The sequence below is a fragment of the Aquarana catesbeiana genome, linkage group LG04 (assembly GCF_042186555.1).
Source record: "Aquarana catesbeiana isolate 2022-GZ linkage group LG04, ASM4218655v1, whole genome shotgun sequence".
NCBI classification, from domain to species: domain Eukaryota; kingdom Metazoa; phylum Chordata; class Amphibia; order Anura; family Ranidae; genus Aquarana; species Aquarana catesbeiana.
In genome coordinates, this window is record NC_133327.1 from 210,782,742 (window position 1) to 210,809,962 (window position 27,221).

A 27,221-nucleotide genomic window follows, 5' to 3' on the forward strand; every position below is an offset into this window, starting at 1 on the left:
AAAAACACTGAAGGTTTGCAATTTTTGCAAGCTAAACAATTACCTGACTGAAACAGTCCAATCATTTTACCATTGTAAAAAAAAAATTATAGCTATATTTGAGGTAAAGTCCTTTTGCTCAAGCAATACAGTCCAGTAATAATTGTACTTTAGGCCAAAAAACAGACAGAGGCCTTACAGTGTCCTGTACCTTGGCCACACCTGGAAGTGCAGGGACCTGAGCCTGCAGGGAAGCAAAAGGAAGGCAAGATTAAGCTGGTGACTGGGCTTTCATAAAAGAGAAGTATGGCCAAAGCTTTTTTGGCCATACTTCTCTTCTGGGTCACAGGAGTGCATTTACTTTTGCTGTCCCGTGATCCAGAGTCTGCTTATAGCGGGCTAAAGCTCAAGTCACAGAGCCACTCCAGGCTCTAGAAGGATTCTGACCATATTGTCTGAATACACCCAGCTGCCTGATTGACAGTTGGATATGCCACTCAGCGCATTGCTAAGAGTCAAAGCCAGTTGTGCCCACGTCCTTTACACCCCGGCACTTAATAAGTCTCAAAAGAAACAAAACCTATACATAGTTTGAATGAATATAATTGGTGATAACCAGTTTGTAAAGAACAAAAAAAAAAAAAAAACAACAACAACACATAAATGGATGTATAGAACAAGATCAGTAGAACAGATTATTTAACATTTTTAAATACACAGTATAGCTAACACCTTTTAGAGAGTACACTTTGAACTTGTAACCTTGCCAGTCATTAATGAATGAGTGATTAAAGATCTTTTGTCAAAACTATTTTGAAATATCAGACCAAGCCCTATTTCATTTGACACGTAGTAACAACTGAAAAACACAAACCTTAAATCTGAACCTATTTTTGCTCTGTATTTCTGCAGTGAGATGCAACTCCTCTATTTCTGTCCCAAAAACAGTAGGAGTAGCCAGTCTTTTTAGATGAGCATCAAATCCTGTGGGAAGTCATACAAAAGTTATTATCATTTATTTATACAAACAGATTTTTTTTTTTAAATTAAAATGACATTGGGTAGGGCAATAAATTAAAAGTTATATACTCTTGATACAACATATTAAAAAAAAAAAAAGTTGCAGCTCCTATACACCTGGTGGGACTTACGAATACTTAACAATTCTACAATTTCACTCAACCTCCTCTGTCAATAATGGTACATGTTTTCATAATTTTTGTGTCAATTTTTTTTTTTTTTTAATTTAGAGCAGATTTGTATTTATAATATATTCCCATCACTTGCCACTTGGGGGGAAGAAACCCACAAACCTGGAGGATTAAACCTGTAATATACTTGATATTTTCCTTTTTTTTGTTTTGTTTTTTTCACAATCAAAATTTATTGAAAGTTGACAAAAACGACAAGGTGGCTCAATAATATACATGAAATGCAAATTATAATCAGATGATGGTTTACAAATGTTAATAAGCAAATTAAATTAATAAAGATATTTTCCAGATTTCCAAAAAGTTCTTACAGGTTTGTTTTCATGGACCTCCGCCAACCTTAAAAAATGTGAGCGAATATAAATTTTATACTTTATTTGTATTGCGTATTGTGAACATTGTATTAGGGTTGTGATATGTTTATATCTCTTGTTATATTGGCATAATAGAATGTTAGTGGAAAAAAGTTCTATATTTCCATTATAAGCACTGATATTAATTGTTGTGTTGTCGACATTGGGACAGGAAGGCATAGAGGGCGTTAAATAAACTCTCTTAAGCTCTAGTCCCTTCCTAAATCTACTAAAATATGTATTCTTTTTGTTTGTGTCTATGTCAGAAGGATTTCTCATAACTTCTTGTCCTATAAGAATCCAACAGAGAATCTAGCCCTTTCCCACTCTATATAAAATGGAAAAAAAAAAGAATAAAAAACATTTAAACGTTAACAATTAACGTGTAATTCCTGTCAAAACCTAACTAAGCTTAAGTACTGTATGAGTTTTATTTTAGAAATCATACTTACCTAGGCGGATGCAGCATTGGTCCGATGCTGCATCTGTCCCCAGCCTGCTCTAAGGCCCCATTCCTACCTCAGTGTTTTGGAGCTTGAAGCTCGAAGCTCCAAAACACTGGAGGGAAAAAAATGAATGATTCTCTATGGAATTGGTTTACACCTCCAATACTAGTCGCCTGAAGCCAAACGCCTGAAACTCAAAAAAGTTCTGGACCTTTTTTTTAGCTCGAATTGGGCAGATTGGTGCATTTTTTTAATGGTTTTTGTTCTGTAGGAATGCATAGAAATGCTTGATTTGAGCATTTTTGAGCATTTTATTAAGATTTGCCACAGGTTTTTGAGCGTTTTTTTTCTGCTCAAATGCAATAAGTCAATGAAAATAAATAAATCAATAAAATAAATAAATAGTAAATAAACAATAAATAAATCAAACAATAAATAAAACATCCTAACCCCAACCCTTAACACTAATATTAACCCCTGACCCTAATCTAACCCCTAACTCTAACACTAATAACCCCCTAACCCTAATCCCAAACCCTAACCCTATTATTAACCCCTAACCTTAACCTCTAACCTAATAAAACAAATACATAAATAAATAAACAATAAGTAAATAAATAATAATAAATAAATTAACCTCCAACCCTACCTTTTAAACCCCAACCCTTAACCAGGGCTGTTAATCAGTGTTAATATTATGCAATATTTACTCACTACAATCATGTGGCATAGATTTATACTTAAACTATAAGAACTTCGCTGCTGCAAGCTGGGAAACTGCTAAATTTCTAAGAAAAAACAAAACAAAAAAACAAACAGTCTCTTTCATCACGAATAACAGAAGGAGACACTATAAGGTGGTGGGCCCTGAGCACAATGTTTACTTGTTACTTTACGCACTACAGTACCTAGAAATGGTTTACTCATTCTTGGGAATATGGATAAGCTTTTATATGTTCTGCTTCTTATGCACAGCTTAGTAATATATATGGACCACAGATGACAGTGAATCAATTTACTGGAGTTTAGTTCTGTTAAACACATGAAATATTTTAACCACATCCTATAACTACATCCTCTAGATTACAAAAAATCCCCATTCAACATAAAACTATTACATAGGTGTGAAATCAGTATTTTATTCACATAAAATAAATATTTCCCTACTGAAAGCAACTATTTGTCTGAATGGTAATTTTACCTCAGAAGTTACTCGTTTACCACTTTCACCTCAAAAAGTTAATTTTCCTTCTCCTCCCAGAAGATATCTTCAGGGCCGTCTTTACACCATGGGGCAAAAGGGGCAGCTGACCTGGGCTCCAGCATTATTGTGGGGCCCAAAGCAGTTGCTCCTTGAGCCCAGCACTGCCCGCAGTTTTCCCGGAGTAGAGGGTGCAGCCAATCTCCCCCTGCTCTCCCAAGTGGCCACATTATGACAGGAGAGCGGCATGTGCTAGAGCCCGCTCGTTCCGCTTCTCCCTCTGTCAAGAGCTGCAGGACAGGAGGACAGGGAATGAAGCCTTTTTACCTCTTGGTGTCAGGAAAACTTGTCAGAAGATAGAGGAACAAGGCAGCAAACAGAAATGACACTTGGTGCTCTGCATAGAGACAAGTACACACTATAGAGGGATATGCTTTGTTTATATTTCATGTCAGAGGTTTAAAACCAATTTAAGGTACAAAGGTCTCCCCCCCCCCCACCAACCACCCCTAAATACTTACCTAAGTCCTATCCCAATAGTGCACCCCTCTCTCACCTCTCAGAACATGGAGGCAGCAGCGGGCGCCATTGGCTGCTGTCAATTAAATCCTGTGAGAAGGCAGTTGGGGTAGGGCCGAGTAGTTCTGTGTATAGGAAGAGATGCACACAGCCCTGCTTGGGATCTAGCTTTACTCAGAAGAGGGAAGGAGTCGAGATTAGTAACAGAGGACCCCAGGAGAGAAGTTCCGGGTCACTCTGTGCAAAAGCATTGCATAGGTAGGTATACCATGGGTTTATTACTATCATGAAAAAAAATTAAAATAAATAAAGCTTTACAATCACTTTTTGGGCTATGTCAATTCTATTTGGATGCATTAACATGTGGGCTGATGCGCATTGCTTGAAGGAGTTGTAAAGGGTTTTTTTTTGTTTTTTTTTCAAATATCAAATATGCTATACTTACCTCCTCTGTGCAAGGGTTTTGTACAGAGCGGCCCAGATCCTCCTCTTCTGGGTTTCCTGCAGCGCTCCTAGTTCCTCCTCTTCTTGAGTGCCCCCACGGGGAGCCGCTTTCCAAGGGGGTACCCATGCGGGCCACTCCCGAGTGCTGCTGCTGCATCCATTGACACAGACAGCAGGACTTGGCCCCACCCTCGGCTCCCATGTCACTGAATTTGACTGACAGCAGTGGGACCAAATAGCTCCCCATACAGCCTACCTGACGGGGCCCCCCTCGACCACACCTTCGACCCCACCCCTAGCCCTGTCAGTTATTAAAATATTTATTAGGCAGCTACAGAATTCATTAGTATAATATTCAAAACTTATTACACATATTATATAGCAGCAGAGATGTCTTATCTTGGAAATTTTTACAACTAATTAGCAGGGATGAGCTCAGGCGTGTTCGGACCCTAGTCTGAACCCGCCTCAGCGCCTCACCATTCAAAAATGTAGCTAAATAAGACAGATGTCAGTCTTTTGATATCTGTTCCTGTTCAGTTTGTATCTCCATACTACACACAGTGGACAAGGGTGGACTTGTGATGACTCTATGAGTGGCCTGATGTAAAGGGACTCTGCATCCATTTACAACAGGCCACCTTTTAGCTCTGGAAAAATAGAAAAGGATGCAGTCCTGAATGGACACAGAGGACCTTCATGGAGCTTTCAATCAGGTCGCTATGAACAACTGACAGACAGACCTAATTGGAAGGCTTGTATGAAAGGTTCTTAAAGGGGAATGGTAAAAACACAGCTCAACTGCTTATTTTTACTGCCGCTGCAAACACAAATGTAAACTAACATCACTATGATGATCACAGAACAGCAGGTGCTGTGTGGCTCTGTCACAGTGTGTCACATGGTTGTTGGGTGCAGATTGTTAACTTATGGTTGTATTGTGTGTTAGAGACTAATGCCCTGTACACACAATCGGATTTTCCGACAACAAATGTTGAATGTGAGTTTGTTGGGGGAAAGTCCGACCGTGTGTATGCTCCATCGAACATTTGTTGTTGGACTTTCCGATCGTGTGTATCAAGAATAATAATAATAATGCAAAATTAAAAAACGCAAAAAGAAAAGCGCGAATCAACACTCACCAAACTTCTGGAAAGAAAAGAAAAAGTTTCAGCGCAAAGGAATAAGTACTGACTCAAGGTTTGGAATTGGTTAATGGAACTGCTGCCTCTACCAATTACTACCACTAGGTGGAGTAAATGAAAAGTGAAAGGAAATCAAAGTAGATGGCGCTGTTCTATTAATAGCAGATATTTAGTTGGAGGTTTAAAAAGAAGTGAACCTACTTCCCTTAGTGGAAAAAACTATGAGAGAAAGAAGAATAAATCACAGCATTGCTGTTGGTAAGTGCTACCAATAAACATCAATTAGGTGAAAAACAAAAAATAAAAAATGTAAAAAATATAGATAATGTGTTTGAGTAACTGAGTCTTCCAATTTGGTCTTTGCACTCAGTTACAAAATTTGGTGTGTAGTTCTTTTGTATGATGTGAGAACCCAGTGTATACAAACCCAAAAATATATTTATATGAAATAAAAGTGAAATATAGTGTTCCGATAAAGATAAAATACTATACAAAAATACTGTGCATACTAAAACAATCTGAAGTGTATATTACTGGAAAAATAGCAGGCAGATTCCCTGTGCATACAATTCTACAACAATGACTATTTTATCTCAGTAATACAAAATTATAAAATCAATAACGTGCTATTGGAAAAGACATCAATTTATGTGAAAAAACTATGAAAGTCAATTAAGTGCTCTTGTGCCAGTGAAGGAATCCGTTTTCTAATCTAGTGGACTTTTCAGTGAGTAAACACACCATGCGTGCCTTATTCATGCTCCTATTACAGCTGCACTCACCAGATCCTTCTCCCCCTCCTGGGGTCTAAGACATCCACAGTATGTGCCACTGTGTAGCAATGTAGGATCTAAAACCGTCCACTTAGGGCTCTTTCACACAGGGAGTCCGTATGTCCGTTTTTCATTCTTCCATTTTCGGATGAAAAACGGACATACATATATCCCTATGGAGCGTCGAATGTCAGCGGTGACATGTCCGCTGACATCCGACCCACTCCGATCCGAAAAGTGTAACGGAGGAAAACCCTACTTTTCCATCCGTTTTCGGATCGGATCGGGTGACGACGGACACTACGGTCCGTCATCATCCGATCCCCCATAGGGGAGAGCGGCGCTCTGACAGGTCCGTCGCTGCACAGTGAGCAGCGATGGACCTGTCATCTTCCTGCTCAGCGGGGATCGGCGGAGCGATCCCCGCTGAGCAAGCGGGTGTTCACGGGGTGGATCATCACTGATCTGCCTCGTGTGAAAGAGCCCTAAGACCAGTTCCACTTGGACAGAGTTCCAACAGACTGAACAGTCATTGTGAAATGGTCATTGTAGAATTGTATGCACAGGGAATCTGCCTGCTATTTTTCCAGTAATATACACTTCAGATTGTTTTAGTATGCACAGTATTTTTGTATAGTATTTTAACTTTATCGGAACACTATATTTCACTTTTATTTCATATACATATATTTTTGGGTTTGTATACACTGGGTTCTCACATCATACAAAAGAACTACACACCAAATTTTGTAACTGAGTGCAAAGACCAAATTGGGAGACTCAGTTACTCAAACACATTATCTATATTTTTTACATTTTTTATTTTTTGTTTTTCACCTAATTGATGTTTACTGGTAGCACTTACCAACAGCAATGCTGTGATTTATTCTTCTTTCTCCCATGTTTTTTTCCACTAAGGGAAGTAGGTTCACTTCTTTTTAACCACTTGCTTACTGGGCACTTAAACCCCCCTCCTGCCCAGATCAATTTTCAGCTTTCAGCGCTGTCGCACTTTGAATGACAATTGCGCGGTCATACAACACTGTACCCAAATGAAATTTTTATCATTTTTTTCCCACAAATAGAGCTTTCTTTTGGTGGCATTTAATCACAGCTGGGATTTTTATTTTTTGCTAAACAAACAAAAAAAGATGGAAAATTTTGAAAAAAAAAAATCATGTTTCATAGTTTGTTATAAAATTTTGCAAACAGGTAATTTTTCTCCTTCATTGATATGCGCTGATGAGGCGGCACTGGTGGGCCCTGATAGGCTGCACTGATGGGCACGGATAGGCACAGTTAAGGTGGCACTGATAGGCACAGTTAAGGCGGCACTGATAGGCACAGTTAAGGCGGCACTGATAGGCACAGTTAAGGCAGCACTGATGGGGACAGATAAGGCGGTACTGATGGGCACAGATAAGGCGGCACTGATGGCCACTGATGGGTGGCACGGATGGGTGGCACTGATAGGTACCACTGATGGGCGGCACTGATGGGCGGCAGTGATGAGCGGCAGTGATGGGCGGCAGTGATGGGCACTGGTAGGTGACACTGATGGACACTGATAGGTGGCACTGATGTGCAGCACTGTTGTTGCACTGATGTGGGTGCTGATGGGTGGCACTGTGGGCACTGATGGGTGGCACTGATGGGTGGCACTGATGGGTGGCACTGATGGGTGATGCTGGTGGGCACTGGTAGGCGGCACTGCTGCCTATTGCTGTGGGGGCAGTTGATCGCTGTGATTAGGACTGATGTCCCTCTCACGGCTGCCGGTGATCTGTTTTTTTTTTCCTCCTCATGCTGTCAGCACGAAGAGGAAAAATAGCCGATTACCGGCTCTGTTTACATCACATGATCAGCTGTCATTGGCTGACAGCTGATCATGTGGTAAGGGGTCGGGACCGACCCCTTACTCTGATCTGTGATCAGGCAAGTCTCATAGACTCGCTGATCACTGAACGCGCCACGCGCGCCCTGCAGGGGGCGCGCAGGCCACTCTTTCACGGGACGACGTCAATAGACGTCGTCCCGGCAATGTAGATCCGCGCTGTTGCCGTCATTTGGCAATAGCGCGGATCTATAGAGGTTAAACCTCCAACTATATATCTGCTATTAATAGAACAGCGCCATATCTACTTTGATTTCCTTTCACTCACCAAACTTCTACTTACACGAAATTAGCAGAAGGAACCCAAAGGGTGGTGCTAAAGAGCTGAAAAACCACGTAGTACCTTTAGTACGTCACTACGTTCGTAATTATTGGCCAACATTTGTGTGACCGTGTGTATGCAAGACAAGTTGGAGCCCACAACCTTCAAACAAAATTCCAGGGTTTTGTTGTTGGAAAGTCCGATAGTGTGTACAGGGGCATAACAATGTACAGCCATAACAAAGTCTGCACCCACGTGACACACTGTGATAGATAGTGATGGTGATCCTAAGCAAGCACAGAAGGGAGTTTGGGGACTGTTCCTTCAGCACCAACACATGAGGTAGAGGAGCGGTCAGGATCTACATATTAATCAATCTGCTGTCATAGACAGTGGACGCCGGGACTGTGCAGAGCTACATGCAGCTCAGGATTATCTACCTGAGCCCGGAAATCTCCTGGGCTCCTCTGATGACTTGATGAGGCCCAGTAAGATGTAATTTTACACCCCAGTAAGCAAGCAGGGGTGCTGATGTGGTTAAGTCCTGTTTTGTTTTTTGCTAAAAATGAATTTTACAGCTTCCCGGGCCCCCCTGTAGAGCTGATGGGGCCCGGTACAACAGGGCTGGTTGTACTGCCCTATCAGAGGCCCTGATATGAACGTAAACTTGTCTCAAACCTGGATAAAACTAAGTACATTAAGAAAATGCTGTTCATATGATCAGAGTTTACCTTTAGTGTCTAAATAGATCCAAAAATAAAGGCTGCTGAAAATCTATGCAAAGCCTTCCTTATCTTGTACCTCCGAATTTCTAATTTGTAGGCAGCAAGGGCTTAGGGCCTAGCTGTCTACTTCTTTCTGTCTTTTAAAAGAAATACATTTAGATTTACATTTAGAGAGAGCAACCAACAAATGTTGTCATTTAGCTGAATGGCTATTTAATCAATGTACGTCTGTATTCTCTTTACCTTTTGTGGTGGACGTCTTGCCTCCAGCAACTTCATAGCCATGACTACGGGTGAAGAAACACCAAGGTGCAGATCTTTCACTATAAGGAATCCAGCAACATCCACGTTGTCTACAGGCAATCTGCAAAAATAAAGTTAAGTCAGGATGTCAGAAAAATAGTTCTAGAGAAATCACTATTGCAACCTAGAAAACACTGCAGCTATGCTAAAGTCAGAAAGTTCACTTGATTTTCCATTAAAGACCACCTTTAAAAAATATTTTTATATTAAATGCACATTTTTTGCATAAAAAAAAAATGTGCATTATTATTTCCTCACAGCAGTCAGCAAAGCATTGCACCTGTGTTTAGTGGATTGTGGGTGCAATCCCAGGCTCCAAGAAACTTCTTCCAGCTCCCTACTCATACTGAGGTACTGGCTCAGTATAAAAAGGGAGAACCAAGCATTGTCCTTGAACATGAATAGTTAACATATTAAATGTAAGTGTGGGGAACTACAAATCACTACAAGAACAATAAAGGATGTAGCTGTATAGGCAAAGAACACCAGCACAATGTCATGGGATGGGGGGGGGGGGGGTTGCACTATGTTTTATTTATTTTATTTTATTTCAGGTACTTATATAGCGCCGTCAATTTACGCAGCGCTTTACATATATATATTATACATTCACATCAGTCCCTATACCCTCAAGGAGCTTACAATCTAAGGTCCCTAACTCACATTCATACCTATACTAGGGCCGATTTAGACAGGATCCAATTAACCTACCAGCATGTCTTTGGAGTGTGGGAGGAAACCGGAGTACCCGGAGGAAACCCACGCAGACACAGGGAGAACATGCAAACTCCAGGCAGGTAGTGTCGTGGTCGGGATTCGAACCAGCGACCCTTCTTACTGCTAGGCGAGAGTGCTACCCACTGCGCCACACTATGTTACATGTTACAACTTACATGCAGTTTTAACCTTGTGGAAAAAGGAAGAGTTACCCATTACGTAAATCAGTCTCAGAGCTGGACAATTTAAACTGAACTTATCATGAAAAAGTACAAAGCTAACAGTAAAGTAGTTGTAAAGGCTAAAGTTTCTTTACCTTAAGATATTCTGTGCATTAGGGTAAAAAAAACTTTTAAGATCAGCTCCCCCCAGCCCAAAATACTTACCTGAGCCTGATCTCGATCCACTGCTGTGCCCAACAGCAGCGGCGCTGCTCTCTTTCTCCCTCTTCACTGGAGTCAGTAAAAGCAGCAGGAGCCATTGACTCCTGTTGCTGTCAATCAAATTCAGTGATGAGGGAGCAGTAGGTGGGGTTGAGCCACACTGTGTGTATCAATAGACACACACAGCACAGCTTGGTATTGAGCCTGCACATGTTCCACCATAGGAAGCAGCTATGCATGGTGGCACATAAGAGGAAGAACCCAGAGCAACAGCAGAGGACCCCAGAAAAAGAGGATGGGGGCCGCTCTGTGCAATATCATTACACAGAGCAGGTAAGTATAACATGTTTGTTAAAAGAAAAGAAAAAAAAACCTTTACAAATCTATTTAACTGCAGGCAAGCCACATGTCAAAACAATGACTAGAATTAAAAAAAAATATTACTGAGCTTATGCAAATCTCTGCTTCTCTAAAATGTGGCCCTACACCCACTCACTCAAAATATACAACCAATTTCAGGGGGTAAAGTTACATGTATGTCATTGTCTAAATATAATGATGGGTTGAGTTAAAAATACCTAAAGTATAAAGCTACAACTTTACTTTTATATTTTGGGCAGATTAGGGAATAATTAACTCCAGCTATGTCCGGGGGGGGAATTTACCTTCACTTCCTGTAGATATGGCAGTAATGGAGAGGAAACCGGTAGAAGATTTTCACTCGTTCTCTACTTTGGTGACAACTAAAGCTTAGTCACCAGGACAAAGTAAATGTAAATGTATCCAAATTGGACATAACAAAAACAGAAACCTGACAAGGGAACTAGCCCTTCTTCCCTTTATCCCAAAACCCAAAAGCTTTGGCTTTAAGTATCATTGTTCCTAAAACATCTTAGGGGAATTAGGAAAGGTACCTGAGCTGTTATAATTGGCATTTGTGGTGTGCGAAACACAATAATTAAGCAGATAGACCTATTTAAAGTGGTATTAAACCCAAAACCAAAAATGTAATATATTGTAGCTTACCAATCATTAGATGTGGTGGCTGCCAGGTTGGAGCTGGCATACAGAAGGTAAACTGTGTGCAGGCAAATCACATCCTTCTCTCTGCTTGTGCAGTGATTACATTGTATGAGCAAAGGCTACAAGGTTAACAACCTTCCTCCTACCTCTCACACTCAGCTGAGCGGGAAGGCAGGCATAGGCTGAACCGGTCTGTGGTGTGTCTGTCACAGACACAGCATAGGACACCAAGCAGATCACTCCTAAATAATAAAGGGGCTTGCACCCCTTCTGTTAATTGGGAGCAGCATTTACTCAGTTTTCTCAGCTTATTATTATACAGGATTTATATAGGGCCAACAGTTTACACAGCGCTTTACAACATGAGGGCAGACAGTACACTTAAAATACAAATCAATACAGGAGGGATCAGAGGGCCTTGCTCATTAGCGCTTACAATCTAGAAGGGAGGGTCAAGTGGAAACAAAAGGTAATAACTGTGGGGGATGAGCTGATGGAGAAAATGAAAAAACAGTTGTTGTTAGGTGTTGGTAGGATAGGCTTCTCTGAAGAGAAGGGTTTTCAGGGATCGTCTAAAAGCTAATAGAGTAGGAGATAAGCGAACAGATTGGGGTAAGGCATTCCATAGGATTGGAGAGGCTTTGGAAAAGTCCTGGAGGTGAGCATGGGAGGAGGTGATGAGGGAGCTTGAGAGCAGCTTAGAAGAGTAATGCAGTCATAAAGCCTGCACCAGTCTTTGTTAGAGCATGTTACTATTAGTAGGGTGATTTTATGTATGTGCTGCCATTGGTGGGGTGTGGGGGTTTTTGGGAAGATCTAATACAGCTGTAGTTGCATGAAAAACAGAAGTTGTAAGTAATAAGAGGCCATGTTCTATGTGCGTATTTCAAAGAATTTGTCTCTCTTTTGACTGGAACAGAGCATTAAGAACTTATGAACATAAAATGATACAAGAAAAAATGGTTAAACAATAAACAAATAAAAAAAAATTTTTTTTTTCAAAATAGACTTTAGAATTCTGTTTTGTCTCTACACAACAAATGTCAGAGCTTGAAATAGATTTGGGTACCTGTTGGGAACGATTGTATGAATTTAGCACAGTTGGCATGATGGGGGCCAGCACTAAGGCCAGAGTGTCCATAGTCGACTATGGAATCTGCCCACTGCTGTTAATCACAGCGAAGTTGGACCAGATGAGGAATGAGTCTCTCAGAATCCATATCAGACTTACTCACCAATGCTGTGTTCAACTACGTGCCACTGGTTGCTAGAATTTTGGCAGCCTGCATCCTAGTAACCAATGCAGCTAATGCATAACACAATAATAGAAGTTAATAAACATTAGTCCCACTCTGATAATTCTGGCCTGCCACTGTATGCCAAATTAGTTTCAGTCCTAATTGCCTATAGTTTCCTTGCCTGTGAACTGGTGATAATTCTTTTTGAATTTGTCTCAGCTAGAGTAATACATTGTAAAGTTGGAGCACAAAAGGACAATCTGAATGTGTTGCATGTGTCAGAAGTCATACTGAAACTGTCACAAGGCTTTCATGAATTAGGCGCAGGACTTTTTAAGGGACCATACTGCCAGAAAAGCATCATAAATGCTGCATTGAATTTCCCCTATTGAAACCTTTAAATACATCAAGGGGGCGAATAACGTTCACCAGGGCAGTTTTTTCAATATGAAACCAAAAATCAAGAACACAGAGATATATGACCTCAAACTAACTAGAGGAAAGTTCAAAACAATATTTAGAAAGTATTATTTTACTGAAAGGGTAGTTGATGCTTGGAATAAACTTCCAGCAGGGGTAGTGAGACAACAGTAAATGGCTTCAAACATGCATGGGAGAAACATAGATCTATACTCAGACAAAGAAAACAAAAAAAAACAGGAAGACTCGATGACTACTCTGTCTTTTTCTGACGTCACTTTTCTATGTTTTCCACTGGTTTAGTGAAGGGATTTGTGGTTTATTTAAATTGACCTTACCATATCCTGGCATATCCTGTCCATAATGGACAAAACATTCACTAACATTCACAGCTGTATGAGGTTTGGATAAATTGCTGTATTAGGCTGTATCTGTTTAGCAAATCAATGGTTTAGGATGCAGCTTTGGCCCAGGAGCAAAAAGCTATAGTTTGCATAACTTTGTCCATTATTCTAAAGCAAAGGTCTCCAAATATTCTAAACAAAGGGCCAGTTTATTGTCCTTCGGACATTAGGGGAGCCGAACTGTGGCCAGTGGGAGTAGAAAAATCCCAATGTCATTGGGAAAAAAATAATGCCCCATCATTTGTTTCAGTGGGAGTAATTGTGCATCATTATTGGTGTCAGTGGGAGGAATTGTGCATCATTATTGGTGTCAGTGGGAGGAATTGTGCATCATTATTGGTGTCAGTGGGAGGAATTGTGCATCATTATTGGTGTCAGTGGGAGGAATTGTGCATCATTATTGGTGTCAGTGGGAGGAATTGTGCATCATTATTGGTGTCAGTGGGAGGAATTGTGCCTCATTATTGGTGTCAGTGGGAGGAATTGTGCCTCATTATTGGTGTCAGTGGGAGGAATTGTGCCTCATTATTGGTGTCAGTGGGAGGAATTGTGCCACATCATTGGTGCCATTAAGCACCATTGTTGGTGTCATTGGGAGAATTTGTGCCCCATCATTAGTGTCATTGGCAGGAATTGTGCCCCACTGTTGATGTCACTAGGAGGAATTGTGCCACTTCATTGGTGTCATTGGGAGGAATTGCGCTCCTTTGTTGGTGTCATTGGGAGGACTTGTGCCCCTTGGTTGGTGTCATTGGGAGGAATTGTGTCCCATCATTGATGTCATTGGGAGGACCCATTTTTTTTTTCTTTTTGTGATTTAAGTAAGACTAATGTGATTCTTACTGTTTTAGCAGAGGAGTTTATGGTTTCTTTAAGTCCACCTCTACCTAATTAAAATCAATCCAAATTAATATATATTATTGCATCACTATAAAAATGAATGGTTGCTTACCTCTGAAGCTCCTTCCTCTGGATGGCAGTCTATCCTGGAATCGACATGAATATCAGGGCACTGAGGTTCAAATGGAGGTGTCGCTAATGGAGTTGGAAATAAAAACAGACATTTATTCTTATTATTTTATTTTACTAGTAAAGAGTAAACTGCTGGACAGGTTTACTATTAAAACAAAGGTAAAATGTGTTCCCTTCAAACACTCAATCACGTGCAGGAAACATATTAAAACTTCCTCTTCTTTGCACGATTAGATGTTTAAAATGAACATGCTAATGTTCCTCACTTTCATTTCACACGTTATAAATTAAGACCAGCAGCACATTAGTCCTGATAAGAGTCTGCTGATGATTTCAAATTTGACAGGAGATAAGGGCTAACGTCCACCCAAAAAATGGCTGTTATTTGAACCCATTAGATTCATACATTCCAAGTTATTCACCAGAGATCGGAATAATCAACATGACCACCAAAGTTCTTCTCTGCCTACTTGTTTCAGGTCAGTGACTGTATTTGAAAAAGAATGCCAGCGGGCAGACTTTATTGCAGACAAAATTTGCCCTGTAGAGCAGGGGTCTCAAACTGGTGGGCTTCCAGCTGTTGCGAAACTACAAGTCCCATCATGCCTTTGCCTGTTGGAGTCATGCTTGTAACTGTCAGCCTTGCAATGCTTCATGGGACTTGTAGTTTTGCAACAGCTGGAGGGCCACCAATTTGAGACCCCTGCTGTAGGGTATTTGAAGCGTATCATAGACACCCTTTAGAATCCCATCTGGGCACAGCAATAAAAGTGTCGGTGTTTGCACCTGAATCATGAACCTGTCAGAGATAGATGGGATTGGAGGTCGCACAGGGGTTGGAGTGTTCCTACTGAACACTCCATCCTCAGTGCACTCCCCAGCTACTGGGCCCATCACACTGACAGGCACACGGCCAAGATATTTTGTATCAATGGTGGGCAGAGCCTGATGGAGAACCGAGAGACCAGTTCTCTGACAGGTCTGCTTTACCTGTGATCAACACCACATGGCAGTGGGGCAGATCAATAGCTGCTACTTAGTCCAGAAGGGGCTACCGAATCCACCCACTGCCGTGCGATATCAATCAAAAGTAAAGCGGACCTGATGGGGAACAGGCAGGAAACCGAGTGGGGGCAGGATAGCCCCCACTTGGCTCTATGCCCTTGGAGGAGTCGAGCGACACCTGACGTCACTTCCACCTCTCGGGCATAAACAAATTAAAATGTAATCAATTTATTTATTTTTCTTTTTAAAGGTAAATGAGAGATCTGGGGTCTTTTTGACCCCAGGTCTCTCAATAAAGAGGACCTGTCATGCTTATTTCTATTATAAGGAATGTTTACATTCCCTGTAATAGGAGTAAAAGTGATCAAAAATATATGTATTAAAAGACAGTGTAAAAATAAAAAAGTTAAATAAATAATAAAAAATTAAAGCACCCCATCCCTCCCAGCTCGCGCACAGAAGCGAACGCATATGTAAGTCGCGTCCGCATATGTAAACGGTGTTCAAACGGTGTTCAAACCACATGTGAGGTGTCGCCATTAACATTAGGGCGAGTGCAACGATTCTAGCACTAGACCTTCTCTGTAACTCTAAACAGGTAACCTGTAAAATTTTAAAAGCGCCATCTAAGTACCGTTGTTTGTCGCCAATCCACGGGTGTGCGCAAGTTTAGAGCATGACATGTTAGGTATATATTTACTCGGTGTAAAATCATCTTTCATATTAAATAAATTGGGCTAACTTTAATGTTTTTTTTTTTTTTTTTTTTCTTTTTTTTTTTATTCACTAAAGGTGTATTTTTTGGTTTTGAAAGACTGCAGCGCAAACACGGTATGAATAAACTATTGCAATGACCACCATTTTATTCTCTAGGGTCTTTATTTGAGGGTTCTAAGTGATTTTCTAGCAGCAAATACAGATTTTTACTTGAACAACACATGTCAGAAAGAGCCAGGATCAGCAAGTGGTTAATGCATTCGCTGCATTAAGATAAACAACCTTTTAAACCACACACACACTTACATGAGCCCGATTTCGATCTAGCACTGTGCCCATCTGCAGCAGCTATTCTCTGTTCTTTCTCTTTTCTCACAGGAGACACATCAGCAGCGGAAGTCATTGGTTCCTGCTGCTGTCAGTCAAATTATGTGAGGAGGGAGCAGGGGGCAGGGCTGAGCCATGCTGTGTACATCTATAGATGCACACAGCCAGGCTTGGGAGCGCCTTGCTATCGTTGCTGTGGGGCACTTGATGGAGAGGAGAATCCAAGAGTGCCAGCGAGGGACCCCAGAAGAGAATGCTCAGTGTCACTCTGTGCACAATACGTTACATATAAGAGTGATAATATGAGAGTAATAATTCTAGGCCCATTATTCATGATTAACTCTAAGACCTCATGCACACTGGGCATTTGCCCAGCTATCCTGAACGCCTTTCTCCTGACAGGAGAAAAGCAGCATCAAAAACATGCCTAAAGCTACTTTCATGTACACATTTAGGCACGTTTAGGAATGTCAAGGCTTGGGGCATTAACAAATTTCATTGTCTAGAATAATGATTTATTCTGGCAATTTAAATGAATTAACGCTGAAGACGTTTAGCCGCCTCAAGTGTTTTTTTTCTGATAAAATGTTGCTTCTCCTGAATGCGCTGGCAGTGGGGGGGGGGGGGGGGGGGGGTTCCTGCCTCTAAACCTATAAATGCCTATGCGTGCCTATAAACGAATATGTGTGCATGAACACATAGGCTAACATTAGGAGGCATTTAGAGACAGAAAAAAAAAGATGTCAAACGCTCCTAAACCCGACCTTTTAAAGTGTTGCCTAGGAAAAATATAAGATACAGATTTTTGTCACCTATTCACACGTGCATACAATTTTAAGGCTGGATATGTTGGGTATTTTTTACTCGGTGTAACCTCATCTTTCATATTTTACCAAAACATTGAGTAACATGAGTAACATATTGGATCTATGTGCCCCAAAATTAACCTTAGTGTATTTTTACTGAAGTTTTGCTTTTCAATAAACCACTGCGTTAATATCATGTGACATAAAAAAAGCTGAAACTACTACTACTACTATTTAACCTTGGCACCCCAGATGTTTTGAAACTACATTTCCCATGATGCTCACCTACACTGCAGAGTGCATGAGCATCATGGGAAATGTAGTTCCAAAACATCTGGGGAGCGAAAGTTTGCCATCACTGCTCTAAGGTGCCTTATTTCAGTAAATACAGTATATACTCTTTGAAGGGTTTTGTGTAATCTTCAGGCCCAAAATGATTTTTTAGATACGTGAGCAAAGAATGCAAAGAAGCTTTATTAGGCCAATTACTTTTGCATAATTTTCAGGTAAACCCCTTGGTCTGTGGTTTGCAGGCTCTCCTGTTCCTCCCTGCAGTCTGGGACTACAATACCAGCTGTTAGAATGGGCTCTGATGTTTCCATATAGAGTATCTGTCAGCTGCCCAACACTATCACAGAGGGAGTCTTGTTAGCCCCATTTGTCATGGCAACAAAGTTAAATAAAAAAATAAATAAAAAGCTAAAAATTACAAAGATAAAATAAAAAAAAAAAAAAAATTTAAAAAGCACCACCGTTGCACATGTAGGGCATGCATCTACATCTTAGTATGTAAATGATTGCACAACATATACTAGGCATTAATGCACACACTGAAGTGAGAGAAATGATTTTAGGCCCCTCAATTACAGATTAAAGTGGCAATAAACTCATCTTTTGAACTTGTAACTACAGGTAAGGCCTACCTGTCGGTACAGTGAACAGCTCCTAAACTTGAACAGTTTAGGAGATATTCACACTGGATGCAGCTGGTGACTTCACCCCTCATACAGCCAGAGCCCGTAAACTCAGAAGGAAGAGCAGGGGAAGATGGAAGCCCTGTCAACTATGACAGCTCACCGCTATAGGACTTCATTCTAAGATAAGCATTTCATAATGTGCTAGTATGAAATGCATACTAGCACATTAGTATGCATCTTCCCCCATAAGGAAGACCGGGGGAAGGTGGAAGCCCTATCAACAATGACAGTGCACTGCTGGAGGACTTAATTCTAAGGTAAGTATTTCATAATGTGTTAGTATGAGATGCATACTAACACATTAAGCCATTGCCTTGCAGGGGATTTTTTTATTTAAATGCTGTCATCTACTACCACTTTAAAGTGGTTCTAAAGGTTGAAGATTTTTTACCTTAATGCATATACCTTCAGTATGCAGCCCCCCCCCCATGCAGCCCCTGCAATACTTACCCCAGCCCGATCATGATCCAGCAATGTGTACGAGAGTAGCGCCTCTCCTGGGTCTCAACCACCTCATTGGCTGAGAGACAGCAGCGGAAGCCAAGTGAGGAGCCAGGGTGGAGCTGAGCTCCATTCTGTATGTCTTAGGGACACACAGAGCTGAGATGCACGAGTGTCCCCACAGCAAGTGGCTTGCTATGGAGGCACATGGAGAAGAGGGCGAGCCTTGTAGTCACTCTGCACATGCTCACTTTTGTGTGTACTGCTGGAGAGTTTTTTTTTTTTCTTGGGAAAGTGCACATGATCAGCACAGGGCCAATCAGCACTGTCCAGACAGAGGGCCAGGAGTCTTGCAGCCTAATAGAACAGTCAGAGTAGAATGAAAACTCCTTCTACAAGTTTTAGCCAGACATTGGTGGAAGTCACATATTTACTAAAATAATTGCATTTCCATGTTCTGTGTACTGGGGAAGGCCAGATATAGTGAATGCAGGGTCCTGGATTTAGTAACACTTTAATATCACTTGAACGCTAAATGAATGAGCTGAAAAAGCTAGTTACAGCGTCACCTATTAATAATTTGGGGTATTGCACTTTCTCACCATTTTATGAGAGCACACAGTTTTGAGGTGTGACATATTATTATTATTATTATTCAGCATTTATATAGCGCCAACAGTTTACGCAGCGCTTTACAATATAAAAGGGAGACAATACAGTTATAATACAATAAAATACAAGAGGATTAAGATGGCCCTGCTCAGAAGAGTTCACAATCTAATAGGGTGGGGCAGGTGGTAAAAAAGGTTGTAACTGTGGGGATTGAGCTGATGGAAGTGGTAGGAGATTAGTTGGAGACATGATAAGCTTTCCTGAAGAGATGAGTTTTCAGGGATCGCCTGAAGGTAGCAAGAGTAGGGGATAGCCGGATAGATGGAGGTAGCGAGTTCCAGAGGATGGGAGAGGCTCTGGAGAAATCCTGGAGACGAGCATGGGAGGAGGAGATGAGAGAGCTTGAAAGCAGGAGGTCTTGAGAAGAGCGGAGAGGTCGATTTGGGTGATATTTGGAGACAAGATTAGTGATGTAGCTCGGGGCAGAGTAGTGAATGGCTTTGTATGTTGTGGTTAGTGTTTTGAATTTAATTTGCTGGGTGATTGGGAGCCAGTATAGGGATTGGAGTAGAGGGTTGGCAAACACAGAGCGGTTGGTAAGGTGGATAAGTCTAGCAGCAGCATTCATGATAGACTGAAGAGGGGATAGCCTATGGAGAGGTAAGCCAATGAGAAGGGAGTTGCAATAGTCAAGGTGAGAGATAACAAGGGAGTGAATGAGGAGCTTGGTGGTTTCATTTGTTAAAAAGGGGCGAATTTTAGAGATGTTACGGAGGTGAATTCTAAAAACTTTTGACAACGATTGGATTTGAGGCTGAAATGACAAGTCAGAGTCTAGGATTACACCTACTACCCTGGCGTGAGGGGAGGGACTAATGGTTGCATTGTTGATTTTGAGGGAAAAGTCATGGAGGGGGACACGGGCGGGGGGGATATTAATAGCTCAGTTTTAGAGAGATTTAGTTTAAGGAAGTGGTGCGACATCCATGCTGATATGTCAGTTAGTAAGTTAGTAATGCGAGAGGAGACTGAAGGAGTGAGGTGAGGAGTAGATAGATAGATTTGGGTGTCATCAGCGTATAAGTGGTATTGGAAGCCGTGGGCAGTTATTAAGTGACCAAGGGAGGAGGTGTAGATAGAGAAGAGAAGGGGTCCAAGAACCGAGCCTTGGGGGACCCCCACAGAAAGGGGCAATGGAGAGGAGGAGACAGAGTTGTAGGTGACACTGAATGAGCGCTGTGATAAATAGGCAGAGAACCAGGATAGAGCAGAATCTCTTAGGCCAAGGGAATGTAGTTTATTGAGAAGGAGCGGGTGGTCAACGGTATCAAAGGCCGCAGAGAGGTCAAGTAGTAAGAGTATGGAGTACTGGCTGTTGGTTTTAGCAGTTAGTAAATCGTTAGTGAGTTTTAGTAAGGCAGTTTCCGTGGAGTGCTGCGAGCGAAAGGTAGGAGTTAGGAGCTAAGACGGTTGTAGACTAAGCGTTCTAGAAGTTTAGAGGTGAATGGGAGCAATGAGATAGGTCTTAAGTTGTTCAGGTCGGTAGGGTCCAGTGAGGGCTTTTTACCACTTAACAACCGGCCCATAGCCGAATGACGGCTGCAGGGCGGTTGCTTAACTCTGGGAGGACCTCATATGACGTCCTCCCAGAATTCCCCTCTCACGCGCCCCCTGGGGCGCGCACCCGAACACATCCGTGACCGCCGGGTCCGCATCATGGATGCCAGTAAATGGCTGCCGATCGCGGCCGTTTACCATGTGATCGTGCCGTCAAATGAAGGCGCGATCACATGTAAACAGACCGGCGTCTTATGATGATGCCGGTTCCTCTCCTCCCCTCCTATGTACCGATCGGTACACTGTGAGCGGAGAGAGGGATGGATGGCTGCAGCGCTGTGGGCTGGATGTGTAGTGCCCACAGCACTGCACAGAGACATCCGGCCATCCATCCATCCATGCTCAGCCATCCCCACTACTCTGCAATGCTGTGCAATACTCTGCAATGCCCCGCAGTACTCTGCAATACCCCCGCAGTACTCTGCAATACCCCCGCAGTACTCTGCAATACCCCCGCAGTACCCAGCCATGCTCGGCTGTACTCGGCCTCTGTATGTGGCCAGGCTCTGGAAGTCTTACACATGTGGTATCGCCGTACTCAGGAGGAGTAGGAGAATCTATTTTGGGGTGTCATTTTTGGTATGTACATGTTATGTGTTAGAAATATTGTATAAATGGACAACTTTGTGTTAAAAAAAAAAAATGTGTTTTAACCACTTCCCGTCCGCCGGCCGTCATACAACATCCTTGACTTTGTGCGGGGATATCTGAATAAAGCCTGCAGCTACAGGCATCATTCAGATATCAGCTTTTTCAGCCGGCGATTCCCTACACCATAAGAATGATCATAGCGGCTGTTCCACTGCTTGATCGTTCTTACGGGAGGCGAGAGGGGATGTCCCCCCTCCCGCCGCCCTCCGGTGCTTCTACCGACTCACCACTACGATCGAAGCCAGGATCGTTTTTTTTTGTTTTTTTTTTTTATTTCAGGCTTCCCAGCCTAGAGGTGAGATGTGGGGTCTTATTGACCCCATATCTCACTGTAAAGAGGACCTGTCATGCCATATTCCTATTACAAGGGATGTTTACATTCCTTGTAATAGGAATAAAAGTGGTCAATTTTTTTTTTTTTGGGAAAAAAGCATCAAACTAAAATAAATAAAGTAAAATGAACAATAAAAAAAAAAAAAATTTTTTTAAAGTGCCCCTGTCCCTGTGTACTCGCATGCAGAAGCGAACACATACGTAAGTCCCGCCCACATATGAAAACGGTGTTCAAACCACACATGTGAGGTATCGCTGCGATCGGTAGAGCGAGAGCAATAATTTTGGCCCTAGAACTCCTCTGTAACTCAAAACATGTAACCAGTAAAAAATTTTAAAGCGTCGCCTATGGGGATTTTTGAGTAGCAAAGTTTGGCGCGTGTAATTTTGAAAGGTGACATGTTGGGTATCTATTTACTCGGCGTAACTTCATCTTTCACATTATGCAAAAACATTGGGCTAAATTTACTGTTTTGGTTTTTGTAAAACACAAAACAGTTTTTTTTCCCAAAAAAAACGCGTTAAAAAAATTGCTGCGCAAATACTGTGCGAGATAAAAAGTTGCAACGACCGCCATTGTATTCTCTAGGGTCTTTGCTAAAAAAAATATATAATGTTTTGGGGTTCTATGTAATTTTATAGCTAATAAATGATGATTTTTACATGTAGGAGAGAAATGTCAGAATTGGCCTGGGCACTCCAGAACGCCTGATGTATGTGGCCACGCTGTGTAAAAGTCTCACACATGTGGTATCGCCGTACTCGGGAGTAATAGCAGAATGTGTTTTGGGGTGTAATTTGTGGTATGCATATGCGGTGTGTGAGAAATAACCTGCTAATATGACAATTTTGTGAAAAAAACAAAAAGTAAAAAAAAAAACTTGATTTTGCAAAGAATTGTGGGAAAAAATGACAACTTCAAAAAACTCACCATGCATCTTTCTAAATACCTTGGAATGTCTTCTTTCCAAAAAGGGGTCATTTGGGGGGTATTTCTACTTTTCTGGCATGTTAGGGTCTCAAGAAATTAGATAGGCCGTCAGTACTTGTGATCAATTTTCAGATATTCGCTTCCCAAAGACCAAATAATATCCACCGATTTGGGTTATTTTTACCAAAGATATGTAGCAGTATAAATTTGGGCCAAAATATATGAAGAAAAATTACTAATTTGCAAAATTTTATAACAGAAATGAAGAAAATTTTTTTTTTTCAGATTTTTCGGTCTTTTTTCTTTTATAGCGCAAAAAATAAAGAACCCAGTGGTGATTAAATACGACCAAAATAAAGCTCTATTTGTGTGAAAAAAAGGACAAAAATTTCATACAGATACAGTGTTGCATGACTGAGTAATTGTCATTCAAAATGTGAGAGCACCAAAAGCTGAAAATTGGTCTGGTTAGGAAGGGGGTTTAAGTGCCCAGTTGTCAAGTGGTTAAGAATGGGAGTGATCTGCGCATGTTTTAGAGGGGAGGGGATGATGCCCCTAGAGAGGGAGAGATTGAAGATGTGGGTGAGGGAGCATAGGATAGAAGAAGAGGATGACCGTAGTAGTTGTGAAGGAACAGGATCCAAGGGACAATTGGTTAGGTGGGCATCCGAGAAAATTTTTGTAACCTCTTCTGTAGTAGCCAATTCAAAAGAGTAGAGTGTTGAATGTGCTGCTAGGCAAGGTATGTTGGGTAGGAAAGACGTACGCACAGTGGAGATGTCCTCACGAATCGATCTTGTCTTTGAAGTGATTGGCAATCTCTTGGGCAGTGAGTGAATTAGTGGGTAGAGGGGGTGTTGGACGAAGCAGAGAGTTAAAGGGGTTGTAAAGGTAATTTTTTTTTTTTTTAAAAATAACAAACATGTTATACTTACCTTCACTGTGCAGCTCGTTCTGCACAGAGCGGCCCCGAACCTGGTCTTCTGGGGTCCCTCGGCGGCTGTTTCAGCTCCTCCCCGCAAGCATTTACCACCTTAATGCGAGCTCCCTCGCATGGTGGTGAGTGCTTGCGGGCGCGCTCCCGTGATACAGCCGGCGGCTATAGCCGCTCGTTGTATCACTCGGCCCCGCCCCCTGGCGCGCCGCGTCATCTGATGTGATTGACAGCAGCGCGAGCCAATGGCTGCGCTGCTTTCAATCCATCCACTGCAGCCAATCAGCGACCAGGCTGAGCTGCAATGAAGATGACGAGGACGAGCAGCGAAGATTCGAGGCGTCAGGTAAGTAAAACGGGGGGCCTGGGGGCGGCGGTACTGTCAAAAGTTTTTTCACCTTAATGCATAGAATGCATTAAGGTGAAAACATTTTTACCTTTACAACCCCTTTAAAGGTTGAGAAGAGCCGACGGGGACTGGATGACAAGGAATTAATAAGAGAGACAAAGTAGGCTTGTTTGGCAGCATGGAGGCATGAATTGTATTTTAGAAGGGCAGATTTATATAGGGTGAAGTCTTGCAGGCATTTGGTTTTATGCCACAGTCGTTCAAGAGCACGGCACTGTCTCTTGAGATTTCTAGTGTTGTCAGTTTGCCAGGGTTGTAACGGTCGGGGCCTGATTCTGCATGTGGTTAGAGGAGCAAGTGCATCTAGTGATGAGAGTGAACTGTTGTAGACAGAGGTGGCCAGGTCAGGACAGGACAGGGGAGAGATTATGGTCAGTAGCAGAATAGAGAAGAGAAGGGTTAAAGTGGCAAAGGTTTCTACAAGTAATTGTTTGCTGCTTGGGGGGATGGGTGGTTGGAGGCAAGGATACAGTGAAAGTAATGAGGTTGTGATCAGATAGAGGAAAGGGGGTGTTGGTGAGGTTGCCAGGGTTGCAGAGATGGGAGAATACAAGGTCAAGGGTATTACCATTGGAGTGAGTGGAAGTATGTGTCCATTGGGTTAGGTCAAAAGATGAGGTTAAGTCGAGAAGTTTAGCTGTAGTTGGGCTGTTAACATTGACAGGAATGTTAAAGTCACCAAGAATAATGGTGGGTATTTCAGAGGAGAGAAAGTAGGGTAGCCAGGCAGAAAAGTCATCAAGAAAGCACGATACCGGTCCTGGAACATATTTGTTATTTACTCAACGCATATCTGATCTTTTAATTTTGTACAAATAATGGAGATTCAAATGTGTTTGTGTGCACTAAAAAAAAAATGTTTATGTATTATCTTTTCTTAAAATATATTTTTGATGAATATTGTGTGACAGGGCGTATGCGTGGCTTCTGAATATGGCGGACGTGTGAGACTAGAGCTCCGTCCCCCCGCCGCCTTCCCGGGACTCCTGCTGACCGAACCGAAGCTCTGATAACCATGGGAGTCACCTCCTTAGTCTCCTGCAGTGCCCGCGCACCCCATGGGCAAGATTGGAGATCAGAGACAGACCTACGCCGCAGTCCTCCAGCCCCAGGCCTCCTCCACCATGGACCACTTCCTTTACAGGCCCTAATCCACGGCCTCGAATAGCCAGGACGGCGCACAAGACCCTCCGGAGCGCTCTGAGCCCATGACAGGTACTCTCTTTGATACTGTCCCCACGCCCTTACAGGGATCCCCCCACTAACGGCAGAGGTTTTAGACACTAATACTGATACATACTAATACTAAAACCACACTGATAGACTGGAGTCCAAGTTTGATTAACTAGTGCAATATGTTCAAGTCTTGGAAGAAGATAATGCCACCCTGAAGCACTCAGTCACCCAGCTCTAAGCACAACAGGAGGACCTTGAAAACAGGGAACGCTGGAAGAACCTGCGAATCAGAGGTATACCTGAAGCAATAGATGATAGAGACATCCGTTCATACCTCCTAAGCCTGTTCAATGTGGTGGCCCCTAATATCCCTGACATAGCCTGGCGTTTAGACAGTGCCCACAGATCCCTCACTCCTAAACCCCTGGCTGGAGCCAATCCGAGAGATGTGATTGTCAGATTTCACTACTATGACAGCAAAGAAGCACTTACTATTGCCACCCGCAACCAATCCAGATTGGACTTCAAGGGGTCTAAGATCCAGATTTTCAGTGACCTCTCACCTATCACCCTTGCCAGACGGAGAAATTTACGCCCACTGACACTACACCTTCAAACCCACAAAGTTATGTATCGCTGGGGATTCCCGTTTTGCCTCTCTGCTTCTCGTGAAGGCATACAGTATTCACTACGTGATCTCCAGGAAAGTGACAACTTTCTACGTAACCTTGGCTTTCCGCCGCTCCCAGACGAGGACCCTCTGCCGCTCCCTGCTACCCCTAAGCCACCGACAGCTCCGAGTCGCATCTGGACCCTAGTGCAACAGAGGTCATCCAAAGCCAACCTCACACCTGAAAGGCGCCCCACCTCTAGGTTCCCGACCTGAAGACCCTGTCATCTGGATACGGCTTTGATTCCCACTTTACATGACCCTTTGAGGTTCCTGTTTGGTCCATCTTCCTGTGACAGATTCATTCACCCCTTGCCCATGGGGTGTGCTGCCTGTTTTTATGGTACCCTGGCTCACAAGTTAGTTTGTTCTATAGTTCCTGTTTTGTGACCCAGGCCTTGATATCTGGAATGTGAGGGGGGGGACCGTCTGTCCCACATTTTTGGAGGACCTCGTGCTCCCCTTCCCAGCGCTAGGTTCAGACCTAGGTTTCCTGGAGGCTTTCAGCCTCCCAGGCTTTTTTTTGACAAAGACAAATTTTTCCTTTTTTCTTTTTTGCCTTTTTTCAATTTTTATTTTTACTTTTATTTTCATTTTCATTTTCATTTTTCTTTTCCTTAGGCCCCCTTTTTTGACCTGAGACTGATACACTTTTTGGACTGTGTATATTTTTGTCACAATGCTACTACTATATTAAATGTTGTTATGCTACCTCTTACCCATTATATGATCATTACACCATGGTATCCCTCACCTACTGTATATTACGCTGTTTACCTTTTGCCTATTTACCAGACTAGTTTAATATGGCGTTAAAATTTGTTACCTGCAATGTAAAATGTTTAAACTCTATTCATAAGAGATGGTTGGCTCTGAAAGAGTTTAAAGCTTCCAAAACTGACGTAATTTTGGTCCAGGAGACCAATTTCCGCCCTGGGGGATCCCTTAAATTTGTTAGCAAACATTTCCCAATATCCTTCATGGCCTCTGACCCATCTGGGAAAGCAGGCGTTGCAATCTTAACCAATTGTTCCTGTCCATTCAGAGTCAAATCCTCACACCTGGACCCCCAGGGCAGATTTATCATCCTAGACTGTGCATTATCACCCAATCTCTTACCATAGTAAATGTTTATGCTCCTAATTCAGGTCAGGTTCAATTCCTTACCACTATGTTTGACACTCTAGATACATTTTCACAGCC

General features: G+C 42.3%; 1 protein-coding gene across 3 annotated transcripts in view; it reads right to left on the minus strand.

Annotated features, from left to right (window-relative positions):
- SI (sucrase-isomaltase) overlaps positions 1-27,221 on the minus strand; it is a 470,126-nt gene that overhangs the window by 364,719 nt on the left and 78,186 nt on the right. For all 3 annotated transcript variants that reach the window (XM_073626133.1, XM_073626134.1, XM_073626135.1), the window contains 3 exons: positions 14,393-14,475; positions 9,196-9,316; positions 854-963 (listed from right to left, as the gene is read on the minus strand). In XM_073626133.1, the coding sequence (XP_073482234.1) occupies positions 854-963; positions 9,196-9,316; positions 14,393-14,475 (314 nt within the window). The remainder of the gene's footprint in view (positions 1-853; positions 964-9,195; positions 9,317-14,392; positions 14,476-27,221) is intronic.